Consider the following 20226-nt stretch of genomic DNA (forward strand, 5'->3'; position numbering starts at 1 on the left):
TACCAACTTCAACTTCTTCATATTCTTTCCAACTATTTTCTGAAAGATGGGGAGGGACTTGAATTTTTTTTACGATTCTCAAGAGTGTGCTACAGTCCATTTTTCATACAGGTCATATTTTCTCAAGAAGACAAGGACCTGTTTTTAGGGCTTTACACTAGACACCTTGTCCAAGTTTAGTCCCCTGAATGTTCAAATAGTTTGTAAGACACTTCATAAAAATAAGAAAGTATGAAAATTTAGAATAGTTTTCCCTATGTCTTTCCACTACAGTTTAATCTGCACAAGATCATGCAAGATACAAACCTGCATCTGCAAAAGCTGGCTTGGTGCTTCCTCCCCTTTTTAACTCTGGCATAATTTAGCAAAGAATGCATCACTCTTAAGTGAGTGTAAAATTATTAATCCGAATTGACAAGAAGCTTCACACTTGACTGCTACTGAATGTCTCTTTAGACCCCTTCTTAACTCAGAAGGGATAATTATTGAATCACAATACATAAAAATTTTCCTCCAAGTGTTTTATTTCAGAGAGCATTGGAGTAGTTCATATGGACTGCAGAGTGCCTAAGTCAGAAGAGTAAGAACAAAAAAAAAAAAAGTACCCTCCCTTGCTAATAGCAACCCCTTCCAAAAGCATGAAATAATTAATTGAAGCATTTTGATAATCCCGATTTCTCAGGAATATCTTGCACTCAGGCCTTTTCCCACTCAGATTGTCAGAGTTTTTACCTGCCTGTGGCTGAGTATGTACAGAGATGTGCCCTTGCTATATCTCACTTGGAGTACTTAGCAGCCATACCCCCCCCCCCTTTTTTTTTTTTTTTTAGTCTCAGTAAACTATTAAGGCTTAAAACATGCAGTGCTTTTGCAAAGAACTGCCGTGATACTGATTTAACAGCAAAAGACACATTTCCCTGATAAATGCACAAGACAGATCCTCTGATAACATGCTTTGTGGACTTATAGTAAGTATCCTATAAACTTCTAACACAGCAAAAAAAGACCACAGTCACAATTTAGGTTGGATTTTCTGATAAGGAACTGGACGTTAAGAAGCCTGAACTGAGAACATTGTCACACATTACATGCAGTGCTCTGTACCCCACACTAACTTTCCATCTCTGTCCATCAAGACAACGGGATAGTGTCTCAGCTTTATCTTTTCTGTGCTGAACACGTTACATGCACAGCAAGGGGAATTTACTATCTCTGAGCGACTGAGCAGTACACATTATCTTATCACAACACTGCACGGTCAGAACAGGTTTTATTTTTAAGCTGCAATAGATTTCTGTTCATATTTTCTCAGTGATTTATTACAGTTGCACGGAAAGGAATGTTTGTAGATTGCAGTAACTTTTTAACATGTTTCCTGGCATTGAGATAACACTGCAACATCTCACCTGCATTTCACGGTAAGCGACGGTAAGCCCTCGGTCCATGTTCAGGCATACAAAGCCAAACCGAGAGATTATTCAAGTGTTTATATTTTTTGCACTCTATAAGGGAAAACGTTAGCATGTTCTCAATTTCAGCTGTTTGGCTTCCTTATTTCCAACGAAAGAGTCTATCTGGATTTGCTGCTGTATAGATGAAGCTGGTATTTGTTACAGTCTCGTTACATCACACCAGCTGTGGGTCAAGTTATACAGGAGTAGGTCTTTTACATCATAAAAGAAAAAATAAATCCGAGAAACACCAAGAGAAGACTCAGAATCTTTCAGAGGATCTGGAGGGGGAGGGTTAACGATCAGAGAAGGTATCTGCTCTAAACTTAGCACCCCAGTAAAAGCTAAAATCTGTGTTATTTGAGTACCGAATCTGAAAAAGCAACCAAACAAGGAGAACTCTAAGCAAAAAACGCTGTCGGTACTCACCTAGAGCTTAAGACCAGCGCAGGAAAGAGAGGCAGCAAGTAACAGGCAGAGATGAATTTCATAGTGGAGCTCCTCCGCTCGTTCCGCCGCTCAGGATGCTCGTCCCCCGACTCTCCCCTCCAGCCCTGCGCCTCGCCCCGCCCGGGGAGCTGCCCGCCCCTCTGCGGGAGGGTCCTCGCTCCGCCAGAGCGGGCAGACCCCCCAGACCCGGCCGGGAAGGCGCTCCGAAGGGGATCTGAGCTCCAGGAATGATGTCACGAAGCACAGCGAGCTGCTGCCGCCAGCCCACAGCCCGGCCGCCTGCGAGCCCTGCGGTCACCGGCTGCAGCCGCGTCCTGAAGGATGCGCGGAGGGGCTGGGCGCAGCGCGGCGGGGCCCGGGGGCTGCCTGCAAGAGAGAGAAAAAAAAGAAAACTACAGTGAAAATACCACCAGTGTTTTCCAATTAGTGTCTTTATTTGAAGCCAACCCAGACAAGAGAGGTGCTACAGAGGCAGGAATTGTTTCAAGTGCGTGCCAAGTTCCAGAGCAGCCTGCCACCGCACCTGGGAGGGGGGGATTCTGCAAAACCAGAATTCACAAGTTACTGCTTCAGTCAGGTATGTGTTCACCCCAGCACCACGTCAGGTTGAAGGTAAGAGCAGAAACAGCTTCCAAAATGGTATTTAGAAACATTGATGTCATCTCTAAAAGCCCTTCACCACCTGAAGCAGCTGATAACACCTACAGAGCAGTAAGACCATTTTCCTGCTTTGTGTGCTGGTACTTCACCTGATCCTAATCCTGATTTAAATAAACCAGCATTAAAAATGTTTTCAGACTCTAACTATACCTTGACACAAGTGAAGTTCACCTGGTAGCAAATGACATGAAAGTAACATTTAAACAAGAATTATCTTCCTATGCAATACAAAAACCCAAAACAAAACCACAACCAAAACCAACTAAAAACCCCCACAGCAAAACCAACCAAACTTCTCTACAACTGAATGGAGCACCACCATTACAAGAAAGATTTTGGTCATCTGTGTGCTTGTCTGGTCTTATTAAAGGCATCCAGAAACTACATTATACAGCACAAACATAAAACAAGTTTCCATAGTTTAAGGTGGCAGTCAACTGTTTATTGAGGAGTAATTTGGGACTCCTTCAAAGCAAACAGAATTTCACTGTTTGAAATGAATGGAAATCTTTTTCAGATTAGTATTGACCCTTAACAAGACAGTCATACAGCCTACATATAGAATTAATAAATTAAATTATTGGTTACATTCTTCAGTAGCAGACTGAGGTGGAGGGAGGTAAAAACAAGAAAAGACAAGATACGTAGCCAAAACTGAATAAAATAATGTATTTCTGACTCCTCTTCCTTGTATTCCAATTCTAGTATCTTTTTTTCAGCACACCTGGCAGCAAGTTCCATTCAACCACATTAGTTTAAATCAACATTTATTGTTATTTTGTTGCTACATACCAGCATGAACGAACAGTCATGTTACCATGGATACTTATGATAGAATAGTAAACAGGTCATAAAAAGTGCAGTCAGCTTGTCATTTTCTGTTCCAGAAAAAGCCAACCTTCCCAGGCTACCGGGCACCTCATGGTCATGTACCAGCAGCTAATCCTTCTTCCATCCTCCTTTTATGTGCACACATACGGGATGGAACGGAGGGGAAGGTACTGGTGCATCAAGAAAGTAAGTTATGCCTGATGATGCTGACTGAGCTTAAGAAAACTTGTGAAATTTTGCAACCTAAAGAATTATTTTTTATTACTTATTTTTTTTATTACTTTTATTAAAAAAAGAATTATTACTGCTCTGCCTCTTTTTTGAGGGCTGGGGGTAAAACAGAGGCCTACTGCTAGGTCTTGGCTTCATCTCAAGGGTTTTATCATGCTTGCACGGGAGAATATCTCCACAAGTAGTTTAATGTCTCCAGGACAGGCAATCTGCAGCTATAGTAGAGCTACACCACTCAGACACCCCATTATCATTCTTCGCATAATTTCTCCATCATGATCAGAACGGACTGAACAATTAAGAAGCTTTCATGCTTACCAGCACTGCTGCTTTAGTCCTGCTCTGGTGTGAATCCCCTACAAAGACTGTCACAGCTCAGGTTCAGCCTAGGAACACCTCAAGGGCTCAGTGTAAAGGTTTTAGAGCAAACTTTCCCATCTCAGGTCAGGGTGGGGGTGTGGGGCTCTGGATCCACTCGGGCACAGCCGGCCTCTTAGGAGCAGTTAGCAGCAGTGCTTAAGCAGGGATTGCAGCAATGGCAAGCCTAAATTTTGAGATAAGCACAGATAAAACTGTATTACCGCAAAGAGGAACGCCCAGGGGTGAATGCAGGTAGGACAAAGGAAAACCTGCATTTTGAGAGGCAACCGCCGGTAATTAAGGGCAAGGCACTTAAATGCTATTCTTGTCAGAATTGATTGTGCTTAGGCTGCTTTTGCCTTAAGACATAGAAAACAGCCTTTCCCCCCCTCATATTGAGCTAACTGACCTTGAGCGAGAGCTTTCTGTTGTTTTGAAGAGTTTGGGCATTTTTGTTTTGGTATGGGTTTTAGAGGAGATGTACTTTAACAAAGTAATGTGCCTCTTAAGAAAAGAATAATACATTTATACGAAAAAATGGGAGAAAATTGTTTGCAAATTTTTTTACTCTTAGACTGTACAGCCAACATTTTAGTGCTGTGTACACTTAAAGAGAGATCAAATATTAAAGTATAACAACTTCAAAGACCTCGGATAGAAACATTCTATATAAACACATTAGATGTGTAAAACTCTTAAGACATTATGTATTTTCACTCTTATAATTAAAGGCTTTCCCTTTCTTGGCTTAAATTTATTGACAATCTTAGTAAATAAATAATTACTCCTAGCTAAATGAGCAGAAGTAAGGTGATTGTATATGCTCTATTACAAATAACCATACACCAAAAGTACAAGTTAGAAGAAAACAATGGAACTACTAGTGCAAAATTGGAAGGCATTTCAAACACTAGTTGTCACGCAGGTTCTTGTGAGTTTGGCTAAATGCACTGATAAAATAGGAATAGCACTGCCTAGTTTAGAGAAGAAAATGAATCAATTGTCTACCTTTGCAAAATACAGCACAAGCTTATGCTTGCCAGGGCAGAAATACATCCATTTATGCCTGTGTGTTTATGTAATAACTGCTATAGCAGGGGTCCTAATTTTATATTCATTCTTTCAAAATAAATGTAATAAAAAAAGGGAATCATGAAATGATTGCATATATTATATTCAGTTATTTTCAATGCATATGTGTTAATAGAGAGAAATTTCTGTAAATACACTTAACGAAGCAAATCATTAACGTATCTTGCTGTTGAATATTAAAATTCTAAATGTTGAAGCCTTCAGAAGACTTTGCACAAAAGACTTTCAAAAGAATAAGGGCACAACTGTTGGAAAAAATATAACACATTTCATTTGAGGGTGTTTTACAAATGCAGTGGGTAAATTTTTATTTGTGAAATATACCTACAACTGAGGCAAAGATAGAGGTAGAAATTACCTATCCCAATTTCATGTCCAGTGCTCTGTGAAGCAGACTACATCATGACGTAGATATTGCATCACCACTGCAGTGCAGAAAATGCCAGCTTTTTAACGTATTTTTATATGTTTACACATATACATACACGCATACAAATGCACATGTATACATATTTTTGCTGAACTGAGGCACCATTTTAGATTACTAGAATAGTTAATGATACATTTTTGCACTCTATACAACATACTGCATTTCTGTGTCTTCAAAAGACTAGCCAGACATACTGAATTCCCAAGTAGTAATCTAAGCTCTCAAATACAGTGTGATAAATACCATCCTAAATAATGCAGGAAGTACAAAACCCCCGACATCAGTACTCTCTTCTTAAAGATAATTGTGAGCTAGTTGACATTGCAGACCTGCGTGATGCAAGATGAGTGTGAGCAGAGTTCTGAGACGACAGTACTGGTTGAGCAGAAGGGACAAGCAACTTAGAGGAGACACTTCTTCAGTTCGTATTCACATTTCTCTTTCCCTCAGAGAAAGATTTCGCTTTAACCTTGAAAATAGATTTGGCAGTCCTTTCCCCACTTTTTCTCTTGCTTTTCCCACTCCACCTTCTCATTCCTTCCCTCCCAGTTGAGAGTTTCTCTAACATTTAACTAAACTTTCAACAAATCTTTAAGCTACCAAAGGGCAAAACACTCTTTCCAAAATGGGAAGGCAAAGTGTTCAATCTCAGGGTGAAGTATTTCAATATGCTGGGCCTAATTTTTTATATCTGCACGTACAACTGCCACCAGCACAAACACATACATAGAATTGATACATGCAGCTTATTACTGCGCTTGATTGAAAGCTGACACATTAACATCAGCCCTTTGTGAGATAATAGGTTCGGGGTGACTGGTTCCCTATCTTCAAGGTACGTGCGTTTATGAACACTGCAGGAATCCACTCACTCTGAATGGTGAAACCTGGGAGACTTGCTTGCATGGCAAATGAAGGTACATGAGTGACATGTGTGTAAAAAGCATGGAAGAGTTTCTAGCAGTGTCTTCCTCAGGAGTGTGCAATTCACCTTCCTTTAAAAGTATGTATTTCAGGTGAGAGAGGATATTTATAATTACCTCTTACAAGTATGCATATAGCAGAAATACTCAGAATCACCTATCTAACTCAACTTTCACAGCATCTCAGAGGAAGAATAATCTGGGTTTTTTTTAAGAATGAAAAGGTGCATCACATAACAAAACAGTGTTAGAATACTAGCTTACAATGCATTGATACATTTGCATTCAGCTTAACAAATGATGCAACTGCCCAAGGATAACACCTAATTAACTTCAGTAACAAGAAAAAAAGGAAAAAAAAAATCCTGGCTACCATAATGCTGAAATTATAGCTTAAAGCTCAGGGTTGAGTAAAAGCTTCTACAAAGGTCCCTTTGCAGGTCATTTAGACTTTGTAAGATATTTTCAAGGTAACCCCTTTTAAATCTAAGAACCAGCCAATTCAGAAGCAAGTTCATTAAACTAATAATGAAGTAAATTTAACCTCATTGTTAACACTGCTTTTAGCAGGTTAGACTTCCAATTCAAATCATCATTCAAACCGTTAGCAAATATATGCAGCCCACATGGGTTTGCTGTTTAAAGTACAGAGAAATGAGCAATTTTGTGAGCATGTGATCACAGGGGAAAAGAATAAGTTTTATTTCATTCTATAAAACACCTCTTTTTTTTCCAATGTCCAAACCAGCAATAATTATGCATTTAATATTTGACGTCTCTGGACTGCCTACCTTCATTCCACACCGAAGCCCTACATTTTAGGTAATAATATAACTGCAGTAATTCTGGTAGCAACAAGACTTGATCCAAGCACCACATCATGATAAGAAGCGATTCCAGGATCTCAGAAAACAGAAAAACAACTCACTCGAGGATTTGTGGACTTCCCTTTGTTAACCACAGAGTGAGCAGTGTTGAATCTTCTAATCCATAAACTAACATTTAAGCTTGTATGTGGTAGAGGAAAGGGAAGAGGAGAAGAAAACAGTGCAAGGGAAATCCAATTCTCTACTTCTTGTTGGGTAAGTCATGCAAGTACAAGATCTGGGATCAACCCTCACCACCTACAAATGACCTGCAGTACGTTACTTGGTATTAGCAGACTTGAAACAATATTTTTTTGTGGAAGCTTCTTCTTCAGGAGCTATCACAAATGTCTCTCCTTAGCAGTCTAAAACAAGTCTTCCTTGAGAACTTGTAGATGCTGTCACATGTGGTGGTGTTTATTTAGACTCCAGCGTACCGAGCACTAAGAGTCCGAGGTTTCAGAGACCTCTTTCATTTTGCGGTTACAGGAACTGATGCTTAATTCAAACGTGCCCCCAGGTTCATCAAGGTCATTGAAAAGAGGAGTTCGGACATCTTCACAAACAGGGTTTCAGTCAGCAGGCACTGACATTAAAACTCCCTTTTTTAACATCTCAGAGCTGAGGTTCGCTTATATCCAGCAGACACCTTAGGGCAAATCTGCCTGCTCATACCAAAAATGAACTCTGTTGAAGTCAGCATTCATTCAAAACTGAAGACAGAAAAAATACATGCATATCAAGGTCATTTGACAATCTACATACAGGTCCATTAAATTTTTTTTATTGTTTAACTTTGAAATAATTTATTTAATAAATATTGTATTAAGATGGATAAGTTTGACTTCTCTAAAATGAAAGCTACTTGATAAACCTTGCAGACAAAATAAAAAGCAAGTCTCAGAAAAGCTATTTTTCCATTTCTGTGAGACTAGTTGGTTTAAAAACTGAAAAGGCTAGGAAACAGAATTTTAATAGCATTTTTAACAAAACAAGGAAAGAATAACAAATTTTAGTCACATCTGGAGAGGTCAGGAATCATTCTTAATGATTTCACAGTGAATGGACTTATTCTGGGTATCACATTCAACAGACTTCAAAGTAGGGTAAAAATTGCTTTAAGGACTTGTTTCCATTTAAATTACATTTGGGGTTTTATTTGTTTATTTTTTTGTGGGTTTTTTTGTTGTTGGTTTGGTTTGCTTTGTTTTTTTTGGTGGGGGGTCCAGAGGGTTTTCTAATATTTTTTTATTATTATTATTATTATTATTTTGTGTACATCAAATAAGGCTGAATTTTTCTGATAACAAACAACTGTTTGTTATTGTGGAAGAAGAGTCTTTAAAAATTGTCTCCTCCTAGTCAGGATATAGCATATTTAACACCAATTCTTTTAGCATCAATTCATTAGAGCATCCAGCAATTTCCACTGAGAAACTGAGACACTGATTTAAAGACCCCTTGAAAAGCTGAACAAATATTTTTCTTTAAAACTTTTATAGTCTTTTAAAACCTTTGCTTCATGCTTTGCTTCCCTTCCCCTCTTCCACCCCTTAATTTAAAACAGTAAATGTAGGCTGGTACCTATGCTTAGATGTAGGGTAGATGACCTGCCCCAGGACATTCAGATCCTAACCAACCACCAGTATAAAAAAATAAGAGAAAATAAGAGAAAAGAGGAGAGAGGATGGAGAGAGGATGGAAAGAGGAGGGGAGGGGAGGGGAGGGGAGGGGAGGGGAGGGGAGGAGAAGAGAAGAAGAAGAGAAGAAGAGAAAGTCATTTGTAGAAAGAAACTGCATCCAATTAGATCAGTTGTAAAGCATTTGGTCTTCTACAGCTATAATGAGATTGAATGTGATCCAAGAAAGAATTATTACAATGAAGTCATTATATTTCAGTCTTGAACTTTACAAACGTCCCAATCCAGATGATCCAAATATCAGAGCTGCTACCTATACTGCTCAGACTCCTATACCCAAAGTACATAATCATTTTTGATACATCCAAATGCAATTTGATCACCATTTACCTGTTAGGAACCTACAGTGGGAGATAATTTGAGACACTAGGGGGTGGGGATGTGTGGAAGTCACGCAGAGAAACTGCTGTTTGTAAGCTTCTCATAAGGAATCTTGCATTACAATACGTATTTCTGACTTCATGTTAACATCAGTAGTAGTGTTTCAAAAGTATAAATGGAGAGTCAGATAATATGCAATATAATGCCTAGTCGCATAGAAGATACACACATAAACCGTATATCTATATCGTGTCATTCTGAAACTGCTATAGCTATTTATGATGGCCATAAATATGTTTTCCACCTCATTCTATACTTGTTTGTTTTATTGCTTTGTTTTATAATATACGTGTTGTTATAGTGGTTTTATGGCCAAACAGAGGTTACCATCAGAGACTGTGAGCAGCGGGGAATGTTACACAGTTTCTTTAGAAAGCTACAAATAGAACATGTTGCATCCTCTTATTCACACCAGTGATATATATATGTACCTTCACCTCTGCATAAAGAAGTCTGCGTAACTTCTCTTAAAGTAGAAATGTAAGGCTTTAACCAATAATTGGATTTCCTTGATGAAATAATGAGAATTTACTAATATTTTGAACTGTTTTCTGTTATACCCTATTTAAAACCTGATTTTTGAAAAGCTACCAGAAGTGCAGCTCTAATTCAAAATTTATTAGATATGACATGCATTAAGATTATACTATCAAGATCATATCAAAATGTCATTAATACAGAATTAATGGGAACTCGGTGAAAATTGCTACATCATATGAACGGTGAGATTGTGACACTAATATTATGTTATAATTGCATAGTTAAAAAATCTTGCAGATCTCTGCATTTTAACGGAAAAATTGCACTTTTTTAAAAAACACAAAGTACAGCATGAAGCGGTCGTGTCATACTACTGTGTCTCTATATTTTTGGTATTAACTGTATATACAATTAGCACATATCTCATTAATGGTCTAAAACATACAGTCCATGCAAATGCATGGTAATGAACAGAGTAAAGTATCAGTCAAGCAGAACAAATGAGTATGACCAGGATACTTTTGTTCTGTTTAGCTGAAAAACTTCAGATGTTAACTCATTGCTTTTGTCTCCCCGTACAGTGCTGGGAATCACAGTAGGAAAACAGCATCTGTACTTCCCCACAGCCATCTGTGATCCTATCTGCACTGAAAAATGAAACACACAGTACAAATTTAAGCGCAGAGCTGTGATACTGAGCTCATGAAAACCGTTACGGTTCCACTAACTTTGGAGAAACCACTATTTTATATTTCCCAAAAATATGGCCTAAAAAGGTCTCGTAACACTTAAGAATTCTCATATTCTCTTTACTGATCTGCAGTTTCACATTAAAGCCAGTATGTATGTCAAATTAGACACCTAAGTGGCAAACATAAGTCATATTTTGAAAGTACTAATACAAAAAATTGAACAATCTTAATTAATGTTATCTTTTTTTTTGATTTCAAACAACATTAGGATTGTTTAGAAATCTTCCACTGATGCAATTTTTCAACATCACAAAAACAAAACAAAACAAAAAGCAAAAAAAAAAAAGCAAAAAAGCTATTTCAAAGGAGGGAAAAAAGGTAGTTTTGCAATGACATTGAATAACCACAGGATTTTCACATTTACTGCAGCATTCCTCACTACCAAAAGTAGTAAAACAAAAATGTTATAGTAGTACTAATTCATTATTTACCTTACAAAAATTTCTTTTCCATCTTTAAACAGAAGAAATCAACCAGAACTGCCAAGCAGTGGCATAACATAAGATTTCTTGTTCTGTTCACCTTTTCACATCATTGCTAGATTTCATAGAATGCGCTATTTTATCATCATTATTAGGAAGCCGGTCAAGTATAGGGTGTGCCATATGTCACCTATGAGGTCTAGTATCAAGTAGAACTTGATTCAGTGAATGGATTTTAGCGAGCCCAGGGGCTAAAACTGCGCTCCTTAAGCTCTCCGTTTTTCCAGCTCACCTTGCCGCCTAAGCGATAAAATTATGTTCACATAAATATAAAACCTGTTATAAATGAAAAAAAGTAATTTAAAAGAAGATTGAATAAGCCTGCTTCTAAGGTAGCTGAAAAACCTAAAAGACTAACGTGGAAGTCTGTAATGAAAAAGGCAAAGAGAAAAGCCCTCTCCTGCAACATGGAGATTGTTTCAGGATAGAAGGGAAACATATTCAGAAGTGTGAAAGGCACCATCCCATGCACACTCATTTTATGAAAATTTAAACTAGCAAAGTAGGCAAGATATCAAAAAGCAGAGTTCAAACATATTTTCCAAAACCTGTACTTAAATGGATGCTAAAAAGACCGCAACATAAATCCTATGATAACCAACTAGATAGCTATATAGATACATTTTTTTCCTTCAAGACAGGTACATTTTATTTCTACATGAACATTTTGCTTTATTACTTTCAGTCATAAATATGAGTTTTCACTCATTCATGGGCTGTCCTTCCAGATTTTAGGAGAAATATCTATCCAAATAGTCATACATGGGTCACTGAACAGTAACACAGGAACAACACTTATCTCCATAGGTCTTCTGTCCATTCCCATCTCTCCTCTCTAATCTCATTTTCTACTAGCAGAAGCAAAAGGAAGGTGTGCTAGTAGCAATGGCTGGAAAGCTCAGCTGGAGACACCAAGAACACCATAAGGGGCTGCCTGGCACGGCACAGAGCTACAAGCCAACCTCTATTCAGTCACCTTACGGCTGGTACCTTGCTGATTTTCTTTTCAAGAAAAGTGGATTCTTGCAATGGGGAATAACAACCCTTCTTGTTGCGTGACCACTGGCTAGAAGGTTGGAGAAGGGATATGATTTTTTGTCATAGCAATGAACTGGGTCACAAAAAGCTCATGCAAAGGTGGTCAGGATGAAAGCACAGCATGCAACATGGCACCTACACATGACTGTGCAGCTTTCAGATCCCATCTTCAACCATAATAGGTTCTGTGGAAAAGTCATTTACATGAACCCTGCATGAGGTAGGACGATTTGGCCCTAAGTACGCTGGCATTTCAATAAAACCCTCTAGAAAAAGTGTTTTACAGTATAATTCACTAGAGAAACAGTTTTCATTCTGGCCTAAGCTGAGAAAACCTAGTGAGCACCTACCATGATATAGAGCACTATACATTAAGGGCACTTGAGGCATTTAAGCCACCTCTGTTTAAAATAGAGACCAAAACCATTCAGGTAGAACTTCAAAGATGCCAACACACTGCTAAACCCGCTGATACTGAGCTTAAAGACATATTTCAGTTTCTGCACGTGATAAATACATACTATACAGTTATGAAATCATGTATTCAGAATGGTCTGCTCCTATGTTTTCACCTGAATTTGTGGTTATATTCACCTTCTAGCATTACCTTCACTAAAAAGACACCAAAAGAAACCAAGCATTTCTCTAACGTTTCTAGCTCCATCTTTCTGAAGTTGTACTCTGTGTCTTTCTCAGAGGGCAGATTACACTGAATTTAAGTCCGCATATTGTTTCATACTTTTGAATAAGCTGCTCAAAGACTGGTAAAGCAAGAGGCATGCTTCAAACGGGGGTCATTTTTTGTAGCCAAGATACCCAGCGTAAGGGTGGCATACATGAAGATGACTAAATTGGGAAAATTAAATTAAGGAAAGCATGAAAAAAACCCCACCCCAACAGTAACTGATTACTTTTTTTTCTTTTTTAAGATTTTCTTTTGAAAAAATAAGTAGAAAATCACATTGTCTGCAAACCTGTTCTGACATATTTCTGCCCATCTTCTAGTCTTGTATTCTGTCTATCCTGGGAGGAATAATGGAGTGGGTTGGTTTTTAACCAAAGCAGCAGTTGGGGAAGGACACACTTGGAGAGTAAGGTTGAAGTATCATGTTACCGTAGCCTTGAAACTAAACAGTACAGTCTTTGTATCCTTTCTCGAATACCAAATTTATAGCTGAATTGTCATCAATACTGATTTTTATTTTGTGACTCTCCAAAGGCTAAGTCTATTATCAAGATCACGCAAATCAATGTATGCAGCAATATATTAGCATTTAGTATCATCCAGTAAAGGGATAGAAAGTGATGAAAGGGTTTGTTTACCATTTCTGAAATATAAAAGAATTATCAGCATGTAATTCATACTGTACAGAGACTTTCTTGGCTGGTGATTTTTACCCATAACAGAACAGGCGTGACTGAAAGATTAACTCACTCAATACATCATTTGAACGTTTGTGCTGAGATTCGTTATTAATCTGGGACAAACCATGACATTTTAAATCTTCACCCTAGCTACCCTGTGAAATCTATTAAATTACATCTTACTTTATGAAGAATTTTTTATATAATCCTTCAGCTAATCACTTTTCATTAGTTAGTGAAGCTAATGTATAAAAGTGCTAATTTATTTAAAAAAAATATTTAAGCGTGGAAAGTTCCATAAATGCCAGCAGTAACTTAAATATTGGTATGTATCTACAAAATGTAAATTAATACTTTGTGTTCTTCTTTAGTTTATTTGTTCCCTTAGAAAGCATCACAACTCATAACTTACCACATTAGGTAGTTAAATCCTCTCCAACCGACTCTTCTGTATTTTCTTTGACCTTTCTGCTTTTGTACTAAATGACCTTTAATGTTTGATGGATGCTTCAAGCTTTCCTATTGTAGCTCCTTAATTTGGGCTTGATTCTGTCATAGATTTTAACAGAAAGAAGAGGTTTTGCAGGTCACAAACCAGGCATATAATTATCTGCTTTTCCCTACCACCCCCAGCTGTCAGGCAACTGCCTGTCACACAAAAACGTTAATTGCACAATCTGGTATAGCACTGTAAGTGACAAGGTGAAGCCCAACAAAAAGTTAATCTGATAACAAACTACGTGTGTGAGAACCATAATACATATGATTTAGGGTTGTAAGCTTCTGTTCTATTGTTTGGTGTCCTCTGGGGAAGATGCCTTCCTTACCAAAGCCTACCCTTTCAAACTCTTCAAAGCCATCATGGACCTCTCTACCCATCTGCATCCTTCCATGGAAGGAACTACTCAGCCTGCTTCAGAATCCTTAATAGTACTGAACACAAAAGTCTTCAAAACATATTTTTATAGTAAAAGATTATCTTCAATATGCAACACTATGTTATTGTTTCTCCTCAACCTTGGGTAAATCTCTAGAACCACCATTTCAGTAGGCTTGACTGAGCCTGACTGCAGAAATGTTCTGAGCCAATAGCTTAGGTAACCACAGTGGCTTTTATAGAACAGGAGATGGAACTAGTGTGCTCATTCCATTTTTCCATTCTAACTATTTAAATACACTCACATTAAAGATAATTACAATGTCTAAAAAACAAAACAGCACAACCCTGTTGTTATGCTATTCTACTTTAGAGAAGTGCTTAATTCCACTGCAACAAAAAGTGACATTTTGTGCATTAAATTCACTATTTCTCTTATGAAGCAAGTAAGAAAAATAAAGCAATGTAAAAATGCAAGAAACTAAGCTCCACTGGGTAGCTCCTCAATCTCCTGAGTAGTTCAACTATTTGTAACTTTGAAGCCTATCTACAGTGGTAAGTGATCTAGCCCTTTGCAAAGAAGGTCATGCACAGAACACACAGATGAATGTTGCTGATAACACGAGGGTTTGTAATTTAGGTTTGATATCCCTGCATGTTATTTTATGCAGTTTGATACTCTGTTCTGAAATCACCTATCCACGTTGCTCAAGTTTCTATGGATCGAGGTTTTTTATAATCCATATGCAGAATAGTAGCCGGCTGGACTTCAGGTACCCGCGCTGCATTGCAGTCTACAGCCCTTGCTAGGCACAGACAGGGCTGAGCATTATCCGAAGTCTCATACATGCTTTAGATGCTGCATACTTACATGTTCTCAGAAAAACTGTACCACAAAGCATCCACTGAGCTAGCAGCCCTAATCCCAAACAAAATAGTTAGCAGGATTATGCCACGCCAGGCCCATGAACAATTTTAACAGTACTTCTCTTGAAATAAGGGTGTATCAGCTTTTCCAAAGATCAGAATCTACCTAATTTAGGGGAAAGGGCACAAAAGATGATTTGGTGAAAGGGATAAAATTTGAAGTAGGGTCTTAAAAAACAAAAAAAGACCTACAATCTATGGAGAAGCCCAGTGATCTCCATATGTAACAACTATTATTTTTTCTATTAAAACCTTGGCACTTTCTGCCTTAACGCGTTAAGCTTTTTATAGAAATGCAGATTGCAAAAATTAACGTAACTTAATTTTGAACAAGGTGATACCACTTACATTTTCCATACAGCCTTGCAGCATACCTTCCAAATCCAACTGACATGTTACTGATGACAGAAGCTAATTCTGTGAATGTGATTTATCCTTTTTTTTTAATCCCTTCTTTAGTCATTCTCTTTTTTGAACATTTATTCTCCTCAGCCATGTACCAGCTATGTCTTTTTGCTCACGGAGCAGCAGGTGGTGATGAATAAACACTGCTGCATAACTTCCTCGGAAGAGGCATAGCTCTGTACTAGTCATCTGCACAAAAATCTCATTGTAAACAGCATCTAAGCAAGTGGCAGATGTTTTAGTGTAACTAAGACTATCAGGGTAGCATACAGGTTTTGTGTGGTATGTCCCCCCTCCTCCAATTTAGCTTTTTCAGGCTGTACTAACACAAACACAGCTCCATCAAAGATCAGTGCAGTTGCCTGTCAATTCTACGCTCCTCCTCCTCTTCCATTCATTCTGCCCATAAGTATCCCGTTCTACACCCCCCTGCTCCTTCCCCAGAAGATAAATCTTAATAATAATCTTAGATAATCTTTGATAATCTTAGAACATGTACAACAAGTATTTAATTTGTAAAAACATAGAAAGTAACCATTAGTAAGACTTCCATATACATCTCTAAATATATTCTACATAGAAATCTGAAAGGTCTAATGCTACATATCATTTTGACTTCAGCATTTTACAATGGCCAAACAGTAACACATGCAATACAAAAATCAAATTGAACCAATTTTCCCAGGATTTTGCAAGCTCGGAATTGCTGTAGAGCATCACCTATCATAACAGAGCTTGAACCCAGGTATCACTGCAGCACATATTCAGAAACATATTTGGCCTCAAAGATGGACTAGCCCCAGAGGCAATACACTTCAGAGCTTTGTCTTTCATATGTATCCTCAAAGTCAGAAACTAGAAGACGATATTTCCTAATACAAGAACATAAAGCCAGTGTTAGGTAAGACTGGTATAGAATAATCTTGGGACAGTTGCTTCTTTGGATTATTTCAGAAAAATGCTGAGGAATCCCCATGCAGGATTCCCAGGCAGGTTAATTTCAGTTAACAGTTAATTTCATTTCTCAGGTTTACTGTTTATGTCCACATAAAACAAACTTGAAAACCTGTTTGTTTGGTTTTTTAACCTACTCTAATAACAGCTACGTTCATTCATGCTCAAACCTTTTTTTTTTATAAATTCCTTAAAATCTGAGATTCTGTAGAAATCAGTTCCATTAAAAAAAGGTTGCATAAGAAAAAAAATCTCATTAAATGACTATTAAAACTCTTCTCTTAAACTCATTAATTTTCAATTTATTTGATTTACTATACTTATACTATGTCAAGGAGTAGCATAGGTGTACTTCCTTTATATTTCTTATAAAGTAAGGGCATTGGTAACCAGTTGAGACGTTTGTTACCCTTTTACAGTAGCAGTAAGTCCTTTTCCTGTAGTTAGTTTCCGACCTACCAGTTATGAGTTCAGAACATTTTACCATGCAGATTTTGATCTCTAATTGTCAACCCTAAATCTGCCAGACATCTGCCTTTGTTGAGTTCTTCTGGAATAGCTTCTCTGTTCTTTCCAAATGGTTTGTCACCTACTGGGACAATTTTTCTGCCACCAGTTAGTCCACCTTCTTAAATCATTAGTGAATCTGTCTTTGTGCTCTAAGTCCTCTTCCAAAATGGTTTTCCAATACTGTAACCATCTGCTTGTTTTCTTAAAGTCTTTTTCTCTTAGCTTGTTTTTGATCCATGAAAGTCACCTACCATCCATATAAAGTCCGTTTATATTTTTCTCACTTTAAAGCCACTTAGAGGGATTTTGCCAAACACTGTCAAGACATTGAGATCTTATTTACTTTCTACTTTTTGTTTTGGTTTGGTTTGGTTTGGTTTTTTTTAATAGAGATGTTTGCTTCATGCTGTGGCAAAGCAATATACAGAATGGTCCAGGATAGGCCCAGGAAAAAGCCAAGACGACTTCTTCACCTACTGATCCTGAGGCTGAACCAATGTAATTTAAAGGAACTCAAGAGCTGGGCCTGAGACATGCTAATGGCCATGTTCTCTGCATCAGCTGCAAGAGGGGCTAGGAAGAAGGAGGAAATCTGCTTCTGTCTTCAAAGTGCATCTTCTGGTGATGACCATCCTTTATATTGGACCCTCAAGGATCCAGGTCCTCGAGTCACATAAAAAATAGTCCCCAAAAGGTGACATAACTTGAAATTCCTAGACTGACTACCATACAAAATGTCACCTTTGAATCCCAGCATGAATTACCATATCAGGACTGGCAAATACCTTCCTATAAATGCAAGATAAAACCCTTAATTATAAAAAATCCCTGACTTTCTAATACTGAACCCCCCTGAAAATTAATTCAAAACACAGCTTTGGAGTTTAATGGTATTCTTCTTTGGAGAAGCATACATCAGGATTTCATGAAGCTGCGGTGAATAGCAGCAGTGCTGGATATTTAGCTCCACAAGATAACAGATTCCAGTAGTGTAAGTCATGTCTGTATTCATGAGCCACAGCTATTCATTGAAAGAAGAGTAGGATGAGTTCATCCCTGACATTTCTATAACCTTGATTCTCAGTCCACCTTAAGTTGTCAAGAGATGGGAAAAGGCATTTTCTTGATTATTCTAGCAATTCTGAAACCCAATAATAAAATAATTTTCCCTTTCTTAGATGTAGGGATAAAAAGTCAATAATTCACAGCATGTGAATTACAAGGTTAATATGACTTATGTTTTCAGAGGAAGATACCCAGTATTTTTGAACTAGGCAGGCTTCTTTTATTAACTTCATTTTATTATTATTTCAACATGCTTAACCTACAAGACGTTACAGAGAATTTAATTGGTTATTATTTCTGATAGCTTGACCCTTGTTGCACAATACAAACATAAACATTACACATGTTATTAGATGTAATGACTCATTAAGTGTTTTTCGAGCACAGACTGGTGCACTGCAGACAACGTTACGTATTTCAGGTACGACTTGCTGCAAAAAGGAGTGCTGGGGAATCTTTCCCATGGATTTGTCAGAATTCAAACCAAACCAAAATGAAAAAAAAAAAAAAAAAAAAAAAGAAGAGAAAAAATCACCACAAAAAAAACACCCCCCAAAAAAAACCAAACAAAAAAACCCAACCCATTTGCACCTTCTGCTGATTAGAAATCTAGGTAGACAAGCCTCACTTTATGTGCATGTGAAAGGATTAAAACATGATGCAGAAACTAGTCATTTATGCTCAAAAGAAAACTTCATCTTGAATTTCAAAGAAGTAAGAGGAAGGGAGCTGTCCTTGAAACACTGTAGAATACTTTGGACCAAAATTTCTGGTTTAGTTTATGATGAGTCCATTTATTTGGGGGGGGGGGGGATGCCTGCAGCTGATGAGGTAGCCAGACTGCTATGCGCCGTCAGTGAATGCTGTTAAAGGACACATTTACAGTAACGGTTATTTAGGTAGCTTGGACCAACACAGTGCTTGGCCTTACAAGAAACAATTTCAGGAAAACAGCTTTAGTGCTTTTTTGTTACCGTCCTATTGCGCGCCATGCTACTAATGCCACAAAGCTGGCTTCGCTCTGTCCCTGAAAATGCCCAGTCCTAGTCCAGAGCAGACTCTCTGAGGTCTCAGGAGTTGCATCATTTATGTCTACACTAGGATACTGTTGGCACTTCAGAGCAGCCAAATGCTCCAATCATAGTAAAATTCAGGTTAAGGGAAGTACCTACCTTAAAGCTGACTTGAAAACCTCCATCTTTATTTCTTTCAAAAATAAAGTACCTGAGTAAGGAGAAAATTCTTCACAGTAATATTTCAGTAGCTTTAGTCCCAAACTAAAATGTTTTGTAAAAAGTTTGTAAATGTGATTGTCAGTAGTATTTAAATATATGATTAATGTCAGGATCTCAAGTGAGGTTTTTTTCTGAGCACGATGGTAAGCAATGAGTCTTGTATTTCTTAGCCAGGAAGTTACTAGAAAGGCAAGCAAGGCAGAAGGCAGCCCTGAGAAGCTAAACCTACTGAAACTGATGGAGAATTTGTGCTCAAAACACAAAGGGAACTTGTGAGGGGGAAGAAGTCTCTATAGAAAATTAATCATTGATTTCTCATTTTCAAATGTTTGGTCTTGCTCTCAAAAATACTTTCTGCTACCTACTCATAAGGTTAAGCACAGAGATAACATCAGACCAAGTTCATCAATACGACTCCACCAATTTACTTCATCCTCGATTTGGATTTTCTTACTGGCTAGCGAGGCCCTGCAGGTTCCCTGTGTTGGCTTCTCTGATACCCAATGGAGAAAAGCTGCTGTGAGACAGAATTATAATGGATGTAAATATTATCGTTGACTTAGTCTATATGACTCACCTATACAGCTAAAAGGAATGCAGTAATGCAGCATCTATTCTATAGAGGAAACAACTAAAGTGTAAAATAAACAAAGAACCTCTGAAACAGCTTTCTGAGACATCTTTCCCTCTAAATTCCTATATGGAAATCAAGTGAACTTCACAGAGGTAGATGGAAAGCAATTGCAGGCTTCCTAGCTTAG

The 20226-nt window shown here is 37.8% G+C and overlaps 1 protein-coding gene across 2 annotated transcripts in view; it reads right to left on the minus strand.

Annotated features, from left to right (window-relative positions):
* Positions 1-20226, minus strand: part of LUZP2 (leucine zipper protein 2) — a 309887-nt gene that overhangs the window by 191971 nt on the left and 97690 nt on the right. For both annotated transcript variants that reach the window (XM_037403375.1, XM_037403374.1), the window contains exon 2: positions 1881-2267. In XM_037403375.1, coding sequence (XP_037259272.1) covers positions 1881-1942 — 62 coding nt within the window. In that variant the 5' untranslated portion in view covers positions 1943-2267. The remainder of the gene's footprint in view (positions 1-1880; positions 2268-20226) is intronic.

The sequence above is a fragment of the Falco rusticolus genome, chromosome 10, assembly GCF_015220075.1.
Source record: "Falco rusticolus isolate bFalRus1 chromosome 10, bFalRus1.pri, whole genome shotgun sequence".
In the NCBI taxonomy this organism is placed as follows: Eukaryota; Metazoa; Chordata; class Aves; order Falconiformes; family Falconidae; genus Falco; species Falco rusticolus.